We start from the raw sequence: 19,546 nt of genomic DNA on the forward strand, positions 1-19,546 counted from the left end.
CTCCCCTTTCCCTGTCCTGCAGTCCTGCTCTGGAGATCCGTGGAGCATTGCCAGGAGGTGGTGGGCTGGTCCCACTGCCACTAATGACAGGGCCATGGGGTTTCCATCACGCCTTGTCATCCACCTGCTGACTAAAAGTGCCCAATAGCCAAGAATTTTACGTCACTTTCTGCAGGAACCACAGTCCCTCTTATCTGCTCACCTTGTGCCCAATGAGGTAAAATTCCCACTTCCCTCCAGAGTGTTCAGAAATGGCAGAGCCAGCAAGTCTGGAATTTCTGTGGAAACAAAAAGAGGGGCTGGTATGTTTTTGCCCCATGTCATATTTTATTATTTTCCTGTTATGCTGCATTTTATATGTTTTATTTATGGAGGACTTTTGATGCAATACTTTTTCCTCCTGGTGGCTGGGGGTGTCTCTGGGCTTCCCTGGGATGCAGGCAGGGCTCTGTTGGTTTGCAGTGCTGGAGGGGTTCTGGCTATTTCCAAAGGGGTGTTGCAAGTCTGTCACCATCCCATGGCCATTTCAAGGCCATCATGGCCAGGTGACATCGCTGCCAGGCCACCTGGGTGCCACCTTGGGAACTGAGGGAGTTGCCACAGTGGTGGCAGAGGCTCCTCCTGCTCTGTTGTCCCCTCCCATTCCACATCTGCCGGAGGACACCAGGCAGCCCCTCTGCAGTGGGAAACTGAGGCAGGGAGGGGTGCTGTGGGGCCAGGAGCTGTGTCCCACTGCTCTGGGGTGCATGTGGCCACCACAACACCCTGGCATGGATGCCCAAGTGGTGCTTCCCCCCAGCCCGCCTGTGGGCAAGCCAAGGGGTGCCTTTTTGGCTTGGTGGGAAGGGGCAGGGTCCCCGGAGGATGGCCCACCCTGGTCCTAGCCTGCCACAGCCCAGCAGTGTCCCCGAGCCCAGGGACAGGCAGGCCCTGGCACACAGAGGGGCATTGAGGGACACAGCAGGGCTTTGTCCCCTGTGCCTGCCGGGAAGGGGCCGGTTGCCCTCTGCAGGCTCCCTTGGCCCTCTGCTGCCTCCACAGCTGCAGGGGACCAGGGGCACCCGTGGGAACCGTGGCACCCACGGGACGTGGGGCACCCAAGGGACCAGGCTGCACCTGCCACAGCCCTGAGGCCATGGGGACCCACGGGTGTCCCCACCACAATGCCACTGTCCCTCGGGGGTCACGGCGCTGGGGAAAGTAGCTGCAAGATTCCCATCAAAAGGGGCAAAACTGCCAGTTTGGAGCCCCCAAAGCTGAAAGCAGGTTCCTGGGATGGGAACCCCTCTTCCCTGCTGCCAGATGCTGGGAATCGGGGAGGTGACAGGGCACACCACTGCTGTCCCACAGGGCCACACTGCCACACTGCCTCAGTGGGCAGCTTGCACAAACACGTCTGGTGGGCCTGGGGGATGTCCCCAGAGCCACCAATGAGGGGGGACCACCCCCTCCCCTGGCCCAGACTGCTGTCTCACTGTCGCAGGAGCCTTTTCCCCCGGGGCGCTGCGCGGGGCCGCTGGCACCGCCGGGCACCCGGAGCTGGCAGCCAAGGGGTGCTGGGGGGGCGGGCAGGGCGGGCCCGCTGCCTTTAAGGGGGGTGGCTGTCACTCAGAGAGCCCTTTTCTTTGCTGGAGAGCAGGACAGGCACCCAGAGGGGGAAATCCAGGGCGTGGGACCGCCGGCAGGGAGGCTCCGCACGCAGCACCGAAGCAGCAGAGCGGCGCTCGGGGGAGCTGAGCAAGTCCAGCACCATGGGTGAGTATGAGGTGAGGGTGGGGGCCACCTGGAGAGCTGCTGCTGGTGTCTCTGGGGACCTGAGCCCAGAGCAGAGCCCACTGAAAGTTTCCTCTGGCACTGGTGAGGTCCTGGTGACCCCGGTGTGCCCGTGCCAGCCGTGGGAGCTGCCAAGGGAGGATGCCTCTACACGGCAGGGATGATGTTTTCTTTCCCAAGGCAGTTTTCTGTCCCCGTGTGCTGTCTGTGGGGGCAGATGCCATCCCCACAGCCTGTCCCACCTCAGCCCTCACCATATGGGCTGGAGAGATGAGAGCTCCAGCCTGGGGCTGGCAGGAGCTGTGAGGTCCAGGCAGGGCACTGAGCCTGTCACATCTTGTGCCACTTGTATGGAGCAGCCTTGGGAAGACAGAGGCACACCTGGTGCCTCAGTTTCCCTACTGATACAGCAGAGCCAATACTCACCAGTGTACCCTGGGGTTTTAGGGCTGCTCTGTTCCCAGGGGTGCCTTGTTCCACCGGCCCCCTGCCTCCTCCTCCTGTCTGCAGCACGTTGTTTGGCTCTGGCAGCAGCGGAGCCTGGGTACAAGGCTCAAGATTGTGTGGTACAAGGGCTCTTTCTCCCCTCCTTTCCCTCCCCAGGCTTGCCCCCTGCAGCTTCCCAAAGCAGAGGGGCTGTGGCAGGGAGCCTGTGGGGCCCTGTAGCATCCCAGGACTCGCAGTCCCCTGGGAATGGAGCTGCTCACTGCCCCAGAGCGGGCACCTCTGTGCCATCTCCCTGATGGCCAAAAATCAAACCAGAAAAGGCAAGTTTGGCCCAGCGAGGGGCCAGACTGTGGGTCCCAGAGAGGTTGGGAGCAGCGCTCCCAGGATGAACGAGGCCCCCCCTGGATCTGCTGTGCCCAAGGCAAACAGGAGGGAAGGGTCCCAGCACTCCCCAAGAGCGCTGCCTTTGTTCCCTGTTTGCTCTTGGCGTGGGGCAGCCACTGGGATGGCAGTGCCAGGACAATCCCCCATTGTCCTCGGTGCCACTGCGCAACCTTGCTCCCAGTGGGGAGGGGAGGGCTGGCCAGGACCCCACGGCTTTCTTGTCCTCTTGGGGAGGAGATAAGCACTGTGGGATTTGCAGAGGGAGGGTGGGTTTGGTGTGGGTGCCTTTTTGGCATTCAAGGCAGGAATTCTATGCCCAGATGGGATGTGCCCAGGGATCCACTCTGCCCTGGGCAGTGAGGTGCCAGAGCCCACATCCTGGGGAAGGGGAGCAGCTTCCCCAGGTGTCACACAGCCAGGGCAGCAGCTCTTCCCAGCTTAGCTGGAGCCAGATGCTGGTGGGTGCAAACCCACCTGGCTGTCTGCCCCCAAAGCAGGCAGGACAGCAGCTGGCTGGGCACCTCCAAACCCAGCCCACAGGGAAACTGAGCCCATGTTAGAAAGTGGCTGGGCACCTCCAAACCCAGTCCACAGGGAAACTGAGCCAACACTCCTGCACGTTAGAGTCCCGACGTGCAGAAGGAGCAGGTGCCCATGGCCTCACTGCTGAAAAAATCCAGCATTTAGGCACTCCAAGCAGCACACTGCTGTGTGTCCTTGCTTTCCCTGCCCTCACGCAGCTCCTGGAGGACTAAACCAATTACACAAGTGTTGTCATTTGTGGAATGAGCATGGCTCCTTCCTACAAGCTCGTCTGCCTGCACAAAGGGGCAGCTGCAGCCCGAGCTGCCTGCAGGCTGCCAGGCAAAGGATGAGTGCCCAGCGTGCCACCTGGATGTCCAAAGTGCTCAGGGTGTGTGCTGCCCCAAGCAGGGCCACCTTGCTGGATCTACCCTGGGGTTTGATTCTGTGGAGGTTCTGGGTTCCCTTCCATCTTCAACGGCAAAACAGAGCTGCAGGCAGCTGTGGTGGCTGCTGTGGTGGCAGTGGGGAGCCCATTAGCAGCTTGTTTGCCAGGTCCCACTGGCATTACGCTACGTCACACTCTATTTCCATCTGTTTGTCACGGGTCAGCATGGCTGGCTCCTCACAGCTCCGGTGCCCCATGCTGCCACCATCCCTGGGCACCCTTGGGTGGGCTCTGAGCTGCTGGGAGAGCTCTCAGGGAAGCTGCTGGGTTTGGCTCTACAGCACTGCAATGGGTTATTTCTGAGGTTTTCCTTCAAGCTGTTTTCCTCCTCCTGCCAGGCACCTTTCTCCCACTGCGCTCATGCTCCTGAGCTGCAGGCTCCAAGCAATCCTTGTCCCAGCAGTCCCACCTCTCCTCTTCTCTCCACAGGTTTACTCGAGTGCTGTGCCAGATGTCTCATTGGGGCACCCTTTGCTTCCCTGGTTGCCACTGGCCTGTGCTTCTTTGGGGTAGCACTGTTTTGTGGCTGTGGGCACGAGGCCCTCACAGGCACCGAGCAGCTCATCGAGACCTACTTCTCCAAAAACTACCAGGACTATGAGTTTCTCCTCGATGTGTAAGTACCCTGCTGCAGAGCACCCTCCTCGTGCTGGGGACCCTCACAGCTTTGTCCTGCTCTGTGCCAGGCTGAGGTGTCTGGCTGGGCTGACCAGGGCCAGGCTCTCACCTGGGCACCAGGGAGACCCCAAGCTGCCTTTGCCCATGGCTCCATGGCAAGGTCCAAGTGGCCTCTTGTTTTATTTCACACCAGTTTTTATCTGGCCCTTGCTAGGTGTCCTGGGTAGAGCTGGTCCTCTGCACGGGGTAGGTATGGAGGATGTGGGGGTGTCTGTGGCAGCTTTGCTCCCCACAGCTTTGCCCCAGCTTGTTCTTCCTGTGGCTTCACCCTCTGATTTGGTCCCCTTGGGGCAGTGTGGGGAGGGGAAGAGGCAGGACCCAGGGCTGAGCTCTCTGGCACCTCCCTGGCACCTGAGCACCCCTGCCCCCTCCTCTCCCCCACAGCATCCACGGCTTTCAGTACTTCATCTACGGCACAGCTGCCTTCTTCTTCCTCTATGGAGCCCTGCTGTTGGCCGAAGGCTTCTACACCACCGGTGCCGTCCGGCAAATCTTTGGGGACTACAGGACCACCATCTGCGGCAAGGGCCTCAGCGCTACGGTAACTGGGGGCCCGAAAGGGAGGGGAGCGCGAGGCCCCCAGCGAGCTCACTCGTGGCAGCGGGTGTGTCATTGTTTGGGAAAGTGGCTAGGACATCCTGACAAGGTGATCTTAACCGGGGTTTGGCACCCCTTCGCGCGCCCCAGCGGGTTCACCACGCTCCGCGTGGCCAAAGGGCAGGAGACTGCGCCCCTCTGGGTTTTGGGATACCCCAAAGGGAAGCACAGCCCTGCTGTCCTCCCCCAGGCCTGCCGTGTTTCCTGGGGACCAAAGCAGCCCAAATGGCTACGCTTAATAAAAGTGCTTCATGTTTAAACAGAGGCAGGGAGAATCTGAGCATCGCTGCGGTGCTGGCAGCTCAAAGCTCTGCGGTACCCGGTACCCCTGCGGTCATCCACTCCCCTGTGCTTGGGAACTGAGTGTGGCAAAGGGATCCTCTGTGGCCTGGGGGAGCAGAGGGGCACGGCTGTGGTTCCCTCGGGGGCTGGTTGGGGTGGCACCATGGAGGGAGGGCAGGAGAGCCACTCTGACACGCTAAGGCAGCTTTTGCAGCTGCCCTCCCACAGAGATCAAACCCTGCTTGGCCGTGGCCACGGTCAAACCCCCCACCCCCAAATGTGGCAGCTATCCTGCTGCTGCCAGTCCCCCCACGCACACACAGCCGGGTGTGAATCTGGGACTGCCCCTGCTCCTGTGAGCAGCAGGAGCCCCCAGCTTGGGCTGCTGTCCTGTGCTGCCTGCCTGGGGCCAGGCTGGCTCTGGCAGGTGGTGCAGAGCTGGGTGCAGGTATCATCACTCTCCCCCACCTGCCCCATGCCCTCCCCTGCCTGGGGAACCTCGCGCTCCCCTGTCCATGGCCTGGGCCACTTGGTAACCACGGCTGTGCCTGGCTTTGTCCTGCCCCTTGCAGTTTGTGGGCATTACCTACGTCCTGACCATCATCTGGCTCCTGGTGTTCGCCTGCTCTGCCGTGCCCGTCTACATCTATTTTAACACTTGGACCACCTGCCAGTCCATTGGCAACCCCACCAAGACCTCGGCCAGCATTGGCACCCTGTGTGCAGATGCCAGGATGTACGGTGAGTGCCGGGCTCACCACCCAGGAGCCAGGGCTCAGGGCAGAGGAGAGGGGGTGGAGGGCAGGGCCCAGGCACGTTGGGTGGGATAAAGCAGGGCAGGTGCTGAAGAGCCCCGAAATGCTGGGGGGTGTGTGACAGGTGGCTGCAGGAAGCTGGGCAATGAAGTCAGCTGTCAGCCACGCCCTGCTCACCTGGCCCCCACGTCTCCACAGGTGTCCTGCCCTGGAATGCTTTCCCTGGCAAGGTGTGTGGCTCCAACCTGCTCTCCATCTGCAAGACCAGCGAGGTGAGTAACTCCTGCTACCTCACGTGTGCTCCCCCTCTGTGGGACACCGTGGCTCTGGCCTCCCCAGGCAGCACATGGGACCCCGTGAGCTCACCCTCCTGTTCCCTTGCAGTTCCAGATGACTTTCCACCTCTTCATCGCAGCCTTCGTGGGGGCAGCTGCCACGCTGGTCTCACTGGTGAGTCAGTGCTCCCCCTGCCCAGCCGTGCTTCTCCGCCTGGCAAAGATGTGGGGGAAAAGGACAGCGAAGGTGGTGGGCATGGATGGGACAGAGCCTGTGCTCGTGTCGTTTTCTGGCACGTAAGTGCAGATGGTGAGTCCAGGCCATAAGGTGGAGGTGGCTGCAAGAGGGGATCTGGAGAGGCTTTAGCAGCCCACCAGGGAGAGGTCCCAGTGCACGGAGTGCCCTGCCTGTCCCCAGCTCTCCTCTTGCTCACACCGGTGACACGGCACCGCGGTGTCCCGATGGTGCAGCGGGGCTCTGCAGGGCACTGCTCTGTGGGGGTGTGGGGCTGGGGCTGCCCCCTCGCTCACTGTCCTCCCACCCACAGGTCACCTTCATCATCGCAGCCACCTACAACTTCGCAGTCCTCAGGCTGATGGGCCGAGGCACCAAGTTCTAGCCCGCGAGGCGGAGCCCAGCCAGACCAAACGCCCTTCTTTTGTCTAACCCCGAGGCTTTAACACTGCAGCCACCTGACACCAGGTCTCCTGCGTTAACTCTGCCTTCGCTGATGACTCCCCTCCTCTTCCTCCCTCACATCCATTGTGCTGAGCGTGACCAGGAAGGAGAGCTTCCCACCAATGGACGCCTCTTCATGCACTTTTCTCTCGTTGCTCATCCGTAACCGGTTCGCTCTAGAGCCCATCAAAACCAGCCAGAGAAGAGGAGGGACTTTCTCCAATGTCCCAGTGTTGCCTAGGGATGAGCAAAGGCCTTCAAGCTCCTGGGAGGAAGAAATCCATGTAGGTTGCTCCATGAGTAGCAAGAGGCTACCTAGAGAGAAAAGGAAGTTGGCCCAGTCCTGGTACCATTGCTAAAGACTCTCCTGGAGCTGTCTGCTGTCACCACCCATGGATGGAGAATAAGAGAAGGATTTTTTTTCCCTTAGCAGAGAAAGATGAATTTAACCTAAATTGCCTGCTGCAGCCACGGCAAAGGGAGTTCAGGGCAAGGATCTTCCCAGTGTGGAGAAGAGAGTGCTGATCCCAATGTCGATAAAGCCCTAACCCAGCTGCTCCTATTTAAAGCCTAAAGGAGTTTGGTGTCTCTGTAGACAAGGGGGACTCTTGGCTTTACCCTCCAGGCAGCAGAGAGGCAGCAAATTGGTTTGACTGAGGAGGGGACACCTCTGCAGCAAGCCCTGGGAGGGTAAAGCCAGAGCCATCCCTCCGTAGGCAGGGGATAACCCTCGGGACCGCGTGCCTTGCCTGCCCTGCCAGTGCCCTTCACAATGGTGCTCTTCTCTGGGGTGATGTCTGCTTCTCTAACCTCCACTGGGCCAGAGAGCTCGGCTCACTTCTCCCCCTTGTCAAATGTAACCTCCCCTCCTTCTGTCCCTCTCGTCCCCTCACTTTTTTTTCCTGCAAGTCAGAACGGCTGCCTTGTGCCTGCCAGGGTGGGAGGGACTGGCAGCATCTCGCTCCCAGGTGAAACCCATGAAGGAATTGAGGAGGGAAGGAAAGGTGGCAGTTTGGGGGTCACAGGGTGCAAACACAGCCCGTCCCTGCAATCCAGATCCTTACTGGTGCCAGTCTTTTCCCAGGGAGAGGGGTAGGGGGCAAGGGGTTGGGTGGAGACCTCTCCTCCATGACTGTTCTCCAGCTGGAGGAAAGCCCTCTGGCTGGATAGCATGGATCCAGCCAGACCTTCAGAAGTGCTGTTTCCAGTCCTCCCTGACAACTGGTGATTTGTTTTGCTCTCCCTGCCTCTCTCCTTAGTGCTAATCTTTGTGTTTATTTATTGGAGAAACTAATTTCAGTGGCAGACTGAAGCTCCATCTTGCATGGATTTATTTTTTTTTTCCATGTCTGTATTGTTGTTATATATATTTTTAAGTGCTGGTTTCAGCAGGGGCAAGGATAAGGAGGCAGATCTGCTGAGCAGTGCATTTGAAGGATCCTTGCTGCCAGGAATGCTGAAATAGGTTGGCCAGGCTACCAACGCACACGGGATGGGGAGGGGGGAGATGCCAGCAGGGGTGGCAGGGTGGGGAGAAACCAGTCAAGATCTGGAAATTCACATCAGTGCTATCTCTTTTGGGGGGTTGCTGGGGTTTTTTTTCATATCCATTTAACAAAAAATAACCAGGTCCTCCTTCCCACCCTTGTCCCCAGACCCCACACACGCACACACACATACACACACACATACACATGCAAAAAGAGTTAATCAACTGAAAGTGTTTCCTTCATTTCTGATCTAGAATTTCAACTTGTTAACCAGCAATAAAAAGGAGCAAGTTTTTAAAGACTTATCTTACAGGATGTATTTTATAAAAATTAAAGAAAATACATTAAAATTAAGAACATTCTGAACAAGACGTACGTCTGCCTGTCCATTTGTTTTGCTGGCTTTCCCACCTTCTGCCCCCACAAGAAAAAAAAGGGGAGGCTCTCCAGGGAAAAGGAGGCTGCAGAAGACAAGGTCTCAGAGGAGCAGTACTTGCTGATCCATGTGTGGGCCAGCAGCCCCTGCAGGGCTCTGCCCACTCCAGCCACGAGGTTCATAACTCTGACTTCAAAATCATTGTTCCCAGCTGGTGGGGGGGCCCTTAAAACCTCTTATTTATCCTCCAGCCACCCTGAGGAAAGCTGGGGTCTTGTAGCAGCTGCTTGCTTGTGTTTGGTGCTGCTGCTGCCCTTTAACACTCAGCCCACTTGCTGACAGCCTCTGCTGTGTCTCCTCATGTAGCACAACAAAACCACAACAAAACCACAACAAAACTAACAGGACATCTGAAGCCAAGCTGGCTGACACTAAGGCAGCATGTGTGGGATGAACATGGCCAGAGCCATGCAGGGTGGGCGATTGTCTCGCTTGCAGAGAGCCCTGTGTGGAACAGGATGGCCTTGTTTAGGCACAGGGGCACACTGGATTGTCACAGAGCCCCACGTGTCCTGTCTGTGGCTCTGTGGTGCCATTTGCTGCAGGATTGTTAACCGTGTCCATGGTGCTGGTGCGTGGGAGGGCATTGGCTGCTGCCTTTCTGCCACAGAAACCCTTGGGTGCATCTTTCCACAGCAGCTGCTCAAAAATTATTGATTCAAATGTTGTTTCTCTTGGAAATCTCCCCAGAAGCTGTGCCCAGGGGCCTCCAGGGAGTGAGGCCACAGAGGGATGCTCCCAACCCCATGGGTCTGTACAAAAATGCAGATTTCAGGCACAGCCACATGCCCTGGAGTGGCAGGGTGGGACCTTCAGTACTCTTCCTAAATGGGACCCTAGCCTAAATCCCACTCCCCCCTCTCTTCCCTGGCTTCAGCCCCCTCTGAACAGGCAGAAAAGCCGCCCAATGCAGCCTGGCCAGGGGAGGTTTGGCTCATGCACTGCTGCTGCACCAGCTCAGTGGCACAGCTTGGCCTTGCCCTGGCTGACAGAAACCCATGGGGCTGCAGCCAGCATCAACGGGGCCCTTTGTTCCCTGCGTTCCCAGATGCCATCACCCTCCTCTCCCCGTGCTGAAAGGGTCCTGTGTGTGCACAATCAGCCTCTGGGCAGCAGCGAGCCGGGGAACAAAACGCCATCTCTTTCCCCTGGCAGAGCCTGGTGCCCCCCCGGCCGGGGTGCGGGATGGGGACAGCAAGTGCGAGGTGGCGTATGAGAACGGCCAGCAAGGCCAGGGAGCTGGGCAAGGCCCAGGGCCAAAGGGCACATGCAGCCTCATCAGGTGTGCCCTTGGCCATGCCCCGCTGCCACCCCACCTGGGGACATGGGACCTGCCCTCAGAGCCCCTTTCCTGGGCACCCAGCGCCCTCCAGACACCGGCTGAGAAAAGACAGGGAATAAGCTCTGCATCATACCAAACCCTATCTGTTAAAAACCAAAACCAAACAAAACCACACCTTGGCCCATCAGGAAAGCTCCAAGCAGGGGACACAGTGCAATCACCTGCGGCTAAAATGCGGCAGTACTTTGCTCCCACAAAGGCTGGACCAGAGAAGGGACCCTGGAGCAAGTCCTATGGGCTGGATTGCTGGTAAGAAGGCGAGGCAACTCCCATCCCTCCATCCTGTGCCCTGCCGCCCCGAGAGACGGCCCTGTGTGCCTTGGGGAGGGGAAAAGAGAGGGATGGGGATGGCGGCACCCAGGAGGTGTTGGAGGTGACCATGGGCCCCCAGCCCGGCGCTCAGGCAGCCCCCAAGGGCGATGGCCATCTCCGCATCCCCGAGCCTCGGGCGCGCATCCCCGGTCCTGCGGCTCCTCCCCGCGGCCGTCGGATGCAGCGGCGGCTCCTCGGGCAGCGAGGCAAGCGGCGGCGAGCCCCGGTTCCCCCCGCAGCCCCGGGCCCCGTCCCTGTGCTGCCCGTCCCGGCTGATGGCCCTTCCTGGGAAACCCCACCCCCGAGCCCCCCAGGACACACCATAAACACCACCAAAGGCTCACTTCTCTCAGCACGGATTCGGACTCAGACCTGGAAAGGCTGTGTAGGATGATGTGCTGGTTTCAGCCAGGGCAGTTTTCTTGACAGTGGCTGGTACAGAGCTGTTTTGGATATGCCATGCTGCCTGCCAGGGCCATGGCATGGTACTGACCCACCTGCCCTGGCTAAAGTCCTCACCTGCACCTGATCAAGCAGCCAGCTGCTTTCTCTCATCTCTGCATAGTCCAGCTCTGCCAGGAGCTTCTGTCTAAAGATGAAGAGGGAATAGTAAGTGGAAAGTCACAGAAACACAGAATGGCCTGGGTTCAAAGGGACCTTAACAATCATCCAGCTCTGACCACCTGCCCCAGGCAGGGACAACTTCCACTACAGCATGTTGTTAGAGCTCCATTCTCCCTGGACTTCAACACTTACACGGATGGGGCAGCCACAGCTTCTCCAAGCAACCTGCTCCAGGAGTCCTGTACCTGCACGTGGCCATGTCCATCAGCCCCCAAAGGACCCCAGGAAGACACGAGGAAAGAGCTCCTGCACCAGTTATGCAAGCACTGGGGCCAGGGGCTATCTCTGTCCATCTCTGATTGCTTTCACACGAGCAATCACCCCAGCAGGCCAATCTCCCTGTCAAGGGACTCTGACTCACCTGTGGCCTTCAGATGACCACTGATGGAGCTGCCATCACCTCCCAGCCAAGTGCTCCTCAGTTCAGAGGAGAACACACCAGTGCTCCAGTGTCAGAGCTGTCCTCAAGCCCCTCTTTGGAACTGGAGCTTGAAGTAGGGTTCAGAGGCTCTTAAAGGGCCATTGTTAACTCTTTATTCATTCAGCTCAACTTCACACAAGAATATGCTGTATCCAGAGATCCCATGAATCACCTCACAATTTATTGCCTTGAGGAGCAGCCCCAGAGCTAAGGAGGAGCTGCACGCAGGGAACACCCCTGGTCACCAGAGAGCAGCCCCAGGGAATCTCCAGCCACTGGTGCTCCTCAGAGAGTGGCTCTTGAGGAGAATCCAGTTTCCTTAGCCCACCACCAAGCAGTTGCATGGCCTTTCAGGGGCGCTACCCAGCCCAGAGCAGTAGAATCCTCAAGAGGGCCGTGGGAGAGAAGGATGAATGGGATCAGGACATTCCTCACCCCTTCTCCTCTCCAAACACAGTGGGATATGCTACAGCATCTGTCCCACACAGAAGTAGCTCACTGCTTTCCTTTGGAAACACTCCTTTGCCCTGCAGGGATCCATCCTCTCCCCATGCCATGACAAAACCTACAGAGCCCTCTGCCACAGGTTACAGAGGGAAAGTGGGGAATGAGGGAATGGCCTCTCTACGGCTCCTGCCTCTGCCTGCTCTTCCTTACAAACACCTCACACCCAGGGAGTCAGCAGCTGCTGGTGCTTTCAGACAGACCCTTCCTGAGGCAGCCTCACCCAAACCCCACAACACTCCCAGGCCAGAGCCATCTCCCACCAGTGTTGATTGCATTTTCAGCTGCCTTTTGAAATGGCTGAAGTAAAATGTTGGAGGACCCCAGATACTCAGCCCACATTTAGAATGCACCGTTTCCAAGCACTTTGAACCCTGTGCTGCCTCCTGGAATCATGAATAGCACAGGCAGACCTGGGAAGAAAATAAACTAAAACATTCTGCCAAAAGAAACAGCAGGCACAGGCTCTGCAAACACAGAGAGCGTCCCCCAAAATAAGCAGCCATCCTGGCAGGACAGTGAAAGAGAACAGTCCCCATATGCTGATTTCCTTCTCAGCATCCTATGGAAATCATGCCTGGCTACAACCCCCTGGAGTCCAAGGAGCCAGTTCCAAGATCACAGGAAGAATTCACAGGAAAGTACCGGACTTGCTGCTGAGAGCCCAGACTGAGAATTTAAGATGTAGTGACAGAAGGAAGCCATGTGGAATATTTCTGTTCTGAAACTGTTTTCTGATTCTCTTGAAAAGACAAAACTGGTCAGTGGATTCAGCTGTTGAGTTCTGATCCTTCAGCTCCTGGTCCAGGTAGGTACATGAAGGGATATCCCTCTGAGCCCTTAGTGACTTCTTTGCTAGGTGCTGTAACTAACCAGTCCTCAGAAGAACAAAAACTGACTTCAACACTGATAAACCAAGAAGGCAGTCACTTCCCAAACTCACTTGGATACATCCATATTTTATTTGCTTAAATAAAGGTAGAATCATGGTTTTACAATTCCAGCTCTGTAGCAATAGCAACAACCGCAGCAGCACGAGGGGACACGGGAAGGGATGGCTGTTGGCACTGAACTGCAACAGAGTTCAAAATCCTGGCTCCATTGGGAATTGTGTGTTTCATTTAAAATAAATTAAACAACTGAAATATATTATACTCTGTATTTTAAAAAAAGCCTAATATAATAGGAGGGTTTTAATATAAAAAGTCAGTGATCCAATGTCAGAAATAAAAGGTGCTGGGTAACATGTGCACAACGAGGCTTTTGAGCTTTAGCGTCCGGCATTGACACACAATGGTGCTGCAAACAGCTGCTCATGTGCTTCCTGCACTGTGGCATGCTGAATCTCTGCCCTCTTCCACAAGAGGTGCCAGTCCTCACACAGACCTCAGGAGATCAATGGGAAAGTGGCAGTTTCACCTGCAGGGAGCTCCCTCAGCAGCACCCCTGCCGGGGGGGTGGGGGGCAGCACACAGGGACTTGAATCTGTTCTCACCCTGAGTCCCTGTGCCAGCTCCAGGGAATGAGCCTGTTCAGGGATGGAAACTGGAACCACAGGTCACAGAGCCTGGGACCTTGAAGGAAATATCAAGCAGTGCTAATGAAGAAAAATCCAGAGGCCTCAGGAGGTCAGACACAGTTAAATAAACGGTAACAATAACATCCTGTAAAAATCTCTTTCACCTACAGAGGCAGAACCTTCTCCTTCAGGGAGCTGCCTGAATAGCATTTACTCCCCATGAACACAACTGTTCAGGCCTGTTTAGAAATTACTTCCCCCTAAAGCATTAATACTCCAGTCCCACACACGGTTGGCCCTGCAGACAAGGGCAGTATCTCCCTGGGTTACCCCAGAAGAAATGGGGGAAAATGCTCATGCTGTGCATGCTCAGAGACTGTACTGTGATGGGGACAAGCTGCCAGCACAGGGCAGGGACTGCCCTGCTCTAAAGCACAGCTTAAGGGAGGGTTGCTTGATTTGAGCTATAAAATTTACCATTCAGCAGCTGACCACAGTGGGAATCACCCAGCAGCCAGTGGATATGTGCTCAGGGCAGGCTCCTACGTGCCTGTGGGCAGCCACAGCTTTGGCCAAATGCTTGCACAGGGGGTTGCAGGGCACGAGGTTTGAATAGCAAAGACAGCAGCCAGCAAGCTCATCTCTGCTACACAGCCAGCCTGGGACTAACCTAGCAGAGAGCAGGAGTTGGGAGCAAAGCCTGGCATCCCTTCTAGAAGGCTCCTTGGGCTGCCCACACCTTGAACAGAGAAAGCAGTGCAGCTTTCTCCCCACTGGACTGACAGCAGACACTTGACCAGTATGTCACAGGAATTACAGATAAAACACCCTGGGTTTCCTATGAGGGATCAGGGGCCAGGCCAATGGCATGGGCTAACTGAGCCTGCAGCCCTGTGCCTGACACCAGGTAAATGGTTCAATGCTGCAGCATTCACAGGGAACATCCACGCTGGAGCAACTGAAGGCGTGGCTGTGCTAGCTAATGAGGCACAGTGGTCACTGCTGCCAGACAGAGAGTGGGCTTAACAGCTGACCACGCATGAGGCCCCAGCCACCTGCACACCTAGGAGACAGCCCACCCACCTGCCATCTGGTCTGCTAGAGCACATCACCTGAACACAGTGATCACTTGTGACAGAAACCGGCTGAAGTGTCACACTCCAGATCTCCTGAGTAACCCTTTGACATGACCCAGTGAGCATCCACATCAGTGTTTTTCACCCAAGGCTTCAAGGCTGAGCTTCCACAAGGGACAAGGAAACAAGTATTAAACAACAAGCAGACAGTCTCTCCAAAAAATAACACTCACACGAGACAAAGTTAGAGGTGAGGAAAACCAGACCAGAAATAGGCAGCTATGAAGAAACAATACTGTCACATTCAAACACAGGCCCATCTCTCCTTCACATGTTGCTTCAAGTCAGAGCTCTAACAATTCTCATCACAATTCAGCCTCAGGACACAGTGCACTTATCCCAAATAACAGACACACATCCCAGCCACTCCAGTATTTGGCTTTCTCACAGTCACAAGGGCCAGAGTCTTTATGACAGGTTTTGTTCAGTATGTTGAGTGGGATTTCCTTTGGCAGTATGGTCATGAGTGGGTCTAATATCTTTTTTTTCAGGACTAAAATACTTCAGTGTCTAGGATGCTCTCAGCTTTGCTCTGCAGGCAGTTCTTGGTAGAGAACAAATCCCTATTGTCTTTAGAGAATTTAAAGGACTTTAACTCAGCTCCTTAAACCTGGTAAAACAGGCAGAGATGGAAGCAAGACTATGCTCACATGCTCTGTTAACAGCTCCCTCCCGCAGATACATGCTCTGTGCCTGAAAACTCCAGGCAGGATTCAGATGGTGAAGCTGCAGCTCCCCAGTGAGCAAACCACCTCTTGTCCTTGTGGCCACTCAGAGTGGCCCAGAGCTGCCCAGGTGTGTTTGATCCAGCTGCCGGCTCGAGCACCACTCCCAAAGCAGCAGCTACTCTCAGCAACAGGATGAGCCCGATTTGGAGCTGGAGTTCAGGTCAATGGTGTGGCCCAGCATGCAGTGCTCCAGCTGCTCCTCCACCGCCAGCACCTGTCGCACAGCTTCCTCAAAGGCCACCGTTACATTGGTGTCATCCTTGGCACTAGTCTCCAGGTACGGATAGTTACCGTTTTCCATGCACCAGGCCCGGGCCTCCTCTGTGCTCACCTGCCTCTCCAGTTTGTCTATCTTGTTGCCCAGGACTACAAATGGGAAGTGTTCAGGGTCCTTCACATCGGCATAATAGATAAACTCCTTCTGCCAGTTACTGAGGTTCTCAAAGCTCTGCCGGTCATCCACGCTGAAGGTGAGCAGGCAGCAGTCTGCTCCCCGGTAAAAGGGCGTCCGCAGGCTCTTGAACCTCTCCTGTCCCGCAGTGTCCCAAATCTGGAGGGTCACAAATCGCCCGTCCACCTCCAGGTCCCGGTTCAAGAACTCCACCCCAATGGTGTGGAACGCCTGCGAGTCAAACTTGTTGGTGACGTAGCGATTCATGAGGGAGCTCTTCCCAACTCCACCATCTCCAAGGAGAATGACCTTTAGGAGCAAGGACTTCCCACTCATTGCAGCAGGACGGAGAGCAGGGTAGCAAGGTAACCTGCAGGGTTCAGAAACAGTACAAAACAGCCGTTTGACTTCTGGGTTCTGCAGAACAACAAAACATGGTATTTCCACATCCACTTCTGAAGTTTTGTATATGGGAGGTGATGTCTTTTTTTGGAGAGATCTTATCTCCTAATCTCTCTTATTAGAGTTTAGAGCTGGGAACTGGACAAACTTTCAGGCACTCAAGTCTTCCATCAGGTCCAAAATGGATGCAGCAAATGACCTCTTTAAGTGCAAGGTAAAAACAACTGTTGAGAGTTAAGTATCAATTACAGCAGTTTTGGTGAAAACTCTGTATCAGAAAGCTTGTCCAGTTTTTCCAAACACATCATCACTACTTGAAATATCTCTCCAGGCCTGCATCCTGTGAGGCTATCACAGAAACAGCAAAATCACCACAGGTGGCCATCACTAGGCCTTGCTTTCCACTGTACCATCACCAGCTAAACAATTTCTCCTCTCTGACTTGCTCTACTGGAAGGATGTAATAGATGTGCAGGTCTAATATCAATACAAGTAATTTGTCAAGCCAGTTCTTAATCACCCTGAGGATGCTGACTCACCTTGCCAGTGCAGCTGCGCGTGATCTCTGTGGCTCGGAAGGGGTTTCCCAGGCACAGGGACCAGCTGCTCTTTGCTGGCAGCACCTGTCACAGTCCAATTTGCTCAGGCTCAGCTGCAGGTTCACATTGCAACAACCCAGACACCACAGGTTCCTTAGTCAGCACCCTCAAGGCCAAGCGTCAATGCATCCTCCCCCTCCCAGGGAACACTCTGCAGGCTAGGGTGAAGGCCTGACATGGAATAAGAGGTTTGTTGGCCTGCTGTACTGTACCTGCTCTGTCTCCAGGACTGTCCAGGAACACCTTCCTCCAGTGTATCAGTCACTAAAAAACAAATATCAGTCATCAAGGTTACCAGGGCTGCCCTTGTTGTCTTTCAGTTTGTGATGCTGACTGAGGACAGAAAGACAACAGCAGAGCTCTAGGAATCTGCACGTGCAGTACTGATGGCTGGAGTAAAACAGCAAGAACAAAGCACTGAGGAGTTTCCCTTGCCCTGAGTGAAATGGAACACAGCCCATTTCTGGCCAGGCAGGACAGAGCCAGTAACAAGGTGCATGCTGAACCCCAGGTAAGAACAAAACAAACCGAAGGAGATCTGACATGAGAGCACAGGGTGCCCAACCTGTGTCTCCCCTCAATCCAGGGGATTATAACTGTGATCTGCTTGTCCTGCCTACTCACACACCCTGGAATCTGATTTGAGGATTGAACATGCACCTGAATCTACTAACCAGGAAAGTGAGCCAGCTGGAAACAGCCTGGGATGAAAAGACAAGGAGCTTGCTTACACCTGCTACCAACATTCCTGGGAAGGGTGTGGATGAGTAGTGCTGTTCAGTGATGACATCTCCAACCCACTGAAGCAGGAGTGTGTGGCACTGCTCTGATCATCACTCCTACTCCTTCCAGGCCAAACCCTGCTTTCTGCCTTAACCTCAGGGGGCCCTGTTCAACCTTGGTTCTGTTCTTTTTGCAGCCCTTTCAAACAGTGCTCACCACAAAGCCAAAAGCAGAAACTTCTGCTTTAAGTGAGTTTCTTCACTTTCTGCACAAAAGGCTCACAAATTTCACTTCCCTGCACAGAAACACCTTAAACCAAGCCCAGCTGAGCTAACCTGATGGGCTATTTGAGGAGCAGTGTGTGACCCAGTACTTCTAAAGCAAAGACCAAAATACAAATGTCAGAAGAAACAAACAGGAACCACATCACAGGTCCCCATGGTCTACGGCTTAGGGGAAATCCTGCCCCGTGAGCAGGTGAGCTGTTCAATACCCATGTCCTTTCCAAACCTTCCTGAGGGATGTTTAAGACAGTCACTGCCACCAAAGCCCCTCCTGGCACAGGCCATCAGTCCCGAGCAGAATTTCTGTTTAGAAATGTTCTGTTAGCAAGTGACTCTTTTTAAAAATGACTAATAGGTTATGCCGGGCTGCTCCAGAGCCTGCAGAACTCAGCAGCAGGGCTCAGGTCAGCACGCTGCCGGCAGCCGTGACACAGCCTTGACATCGCTGGTACCGTTGCGAGCTATTCCGGATGCTGAACACCACTGCAGCAGGGCCGACCCTCTCTCGCAGGGTGCCAGCACCTGCGTGCAGGTACCAACAACGGAGTGGGCACGCCGGGTCCGACTCCCCCCTGCTCCCCACGCCCCGGCTCGGCGGAGGCGAGACCCTCCGGCGGGTCTCATCCCGTCCCACGGGAGCGGCCAGGGAGGAACCCGCAGCCGAGGAGCGGCACCCGCGAGGGGCCCCCTCGGCATGGGCCGGGGTAAAGGGGCGGCTCTCAAGCCCCCCTCCTCCGCAGGTGCCCAGGCCGGGGCGGCGGCGCCGGGCCCGCCCTTACCTCACCCTCACCGCCCTCCGGCCGCCGCCGCCGCCCGGCCCGCGGGGCGCAGGTGCCGCTCAGCCCCGCGCCTGCGCCGCGCACGCGCCTCCCGCCGGCCGGCAGGGCCCGCCCTCGGCCCGCAGGACCCGCCCCGCAGCCCCTCACGGTGCCGTGGTCGTTCCTTTATAGTCCTGCTTGTCTCCTCTCTGCCTCTTCAGCCTTCTCAGTCCCCTCGTCACTCTCCTCACAGTCCCACATGTCCCCCCTGTTCCTCCTCAGCCCCCTCACAGTCGCCTCATTACTCCTCAGTCCCACGTCTCCCCGGTGCCTTCTCAGCCCCCTCACGATCCCCCATGTCCCCCCTGTGCCTCCTCAGCCCCCTCACAGTCCCCTCGTCACTCCTCACAGTCCCACCTGTGCTCCCTGGATGCCTCCCCTGTCACTCCTCGAGCTCCAGTGCCCTCAGTGTCCCCCTGTGCCCCGCAGCACCTCATAGCACCCCCAGTCACTCCCCTCCGCAGTCCTGCATGTCCTCCATGTCCCTGCGTGGCCGGCAGCCCCGCATTGCTCGCCCCCGGCACTCCCCTCACAGTCCCCTTTGTCACTCTCCTCACAGTCCCCGCGTGTCCCCTGGCCCCCGCAGCCCTCTTAATGCCAGTCCCCGTCACTCCTCGATCTCCTGTCTCCTCACAGTCCCACGTCGCACCGTAGCCCCTCACCACAGTTCCCTGTCACTCCCCTCACCGTCGCGCCTGTGCCCCCTCACTGCCTGCCCCTGTCACTCCTCTCATAGTCCCCCCGTCCCCACTTTGTCACTTCAGTGACAGCTGCCCGAAAGAGCAAGACTCCCCCACCCTCATGATCGCCCAAAGGACCAGGAACAAGAATGTCTTTAGAGTGTTTTCCAGGGAAGAACAGCTAATACAAACATTACATTGAAGGGGAAAATTGTGGCCAGCCTCGCCCAGACAGTGAGAGCAGAGGGAGAGGGAAACCAGACCCCCAGGTGGCTGCAGAGGGGTTTTGGGGAGCAG

General features: G+C 56.4%; 2 protein-coding genes across 5 annotated transcripts; one reads left to right on the plus strand and one right to left on the minus strand.

Moving 5' to 3' along the window:
* Window positions 1-1,624: 1,624 nt before the first annotated feature.
* PLP1 (proteolipid protein 1) lies at window positions 1,625-8,701 on the plus strand. Of its 2 annotated transcripts, none has more exons than XM_009099473.3 (7): window positions 1,625-1,755; window positions 4,004-4,190; window positions 4,637-4,898; window positions 5,704-5,872; window positions 6,085-6,158; window positions 6,271-6,336; window positions 6,710-8,701. In XM_009099473.3, exons 1-7 carry the CDS (start codon window positions 1,752-1,754, stop codon window positions 6,779-6,781), a joined length of 834 nt encoding a protein of 277 aa, XP_009097721.1. In that variant the 5' UTR covers window positions 1,625-1,751; the 3' UTR covers window positions 6,782-8,701. The 2 variants fall into 2 exon arrangements, with proteins under 2 accessions (XP_009097721.1, XP_009097722.1); XM_009099474.4 differs by having other exon boundaries at window positions 4,637-4,793.
* A 4,211-nt stretch (window positions 8,702-12,912) lies between these two features.
* RAB9B (RAB9B, member RAS oncogene family) lies at window positions 12,913-18,596 on the minus strand. Of its 3 annotated transcripts, XM_018924602.3 has the most exons (3): window positions 18,531-18,596; window positions 16,957-17,008; window positions 12,913-16,113 (listed from the first exon to the last, which is right to left on the minus strand). In XM_018924602.3, exon 3 carries the CDS (start codon window positions 16,077-16,079, stop codon window positions 15,474-15,476), a length of 606 nt encoding a protein of 201 aa, XP_018780147.1. In that variant the 5' UTR covers window positions 16,080-16,113; window positions 16,957-17,008; window positions 18,531-18,596; the 3' UTR covers window positions 12,913-15,473. The 3 variants fall into 3 exon arrangements, with proteins under 3 accessions (XP_018780147.1, XP_018780146.1, XP_050830462.1); XM_018924601.3 differs by lacking the exon at window positions 18,531-18,596 and having other exon boundaries at window positions 16,957-18,486; XM_050974505.1 differs by lacking the exons at window positions 16,957-17,008; window positions 18,531-18,596 and adding an exon at window positions 16,685-16,945.
* Window positions 18,597-19,546: the final 950 nt, after the last annotated feature.

Source organism: Serinus canaria, chromosome 4A, assembly GCF_022539315.1.
Source record: "Serinus canaria isolate serCan28SL12 chromosome 4A, serCan2020, whole genome shotgun sequence".
Classification (NCBI taxonomy): domain Eukaryota; kingdom Metazoa; phylum Chordata; class Aves; order Passeriformes; family Fringillidae; genus Serinus; species Serinus canaria.

Coding starts and splice junctions, on each gene's coding strand:
- PLP1 (XM_009099473.3), top strand. Junction 4,191..4,636: donor TATGAGTTTCTCCTCGATGT/GTAAGTACCCTG, acceptor TCTCCCCCACAG/CATCCACGGCTTTCAGTACT. Junction 6,337..6,709: donor CTGCCACGCTGGTCTCACTG/GTGAGTCAGTGC, acceptor TCCCACCCACAG/GTCACCTTCATCATCGCAGC.
- RAB9B (XM_018924601.3), bottom strand. CDS start 17,030: ATGACTGATATTTGTTTTTTAGTGACTGATACACTGGAGGAAGGTGTT. Junction 16,114..16,956: donor CAGTCCTGGAGACAGAGCAG/GTACAGTACAGC, acceptor TGAACCCTGCAG/GTTACCTTGCTACCCTGCTC.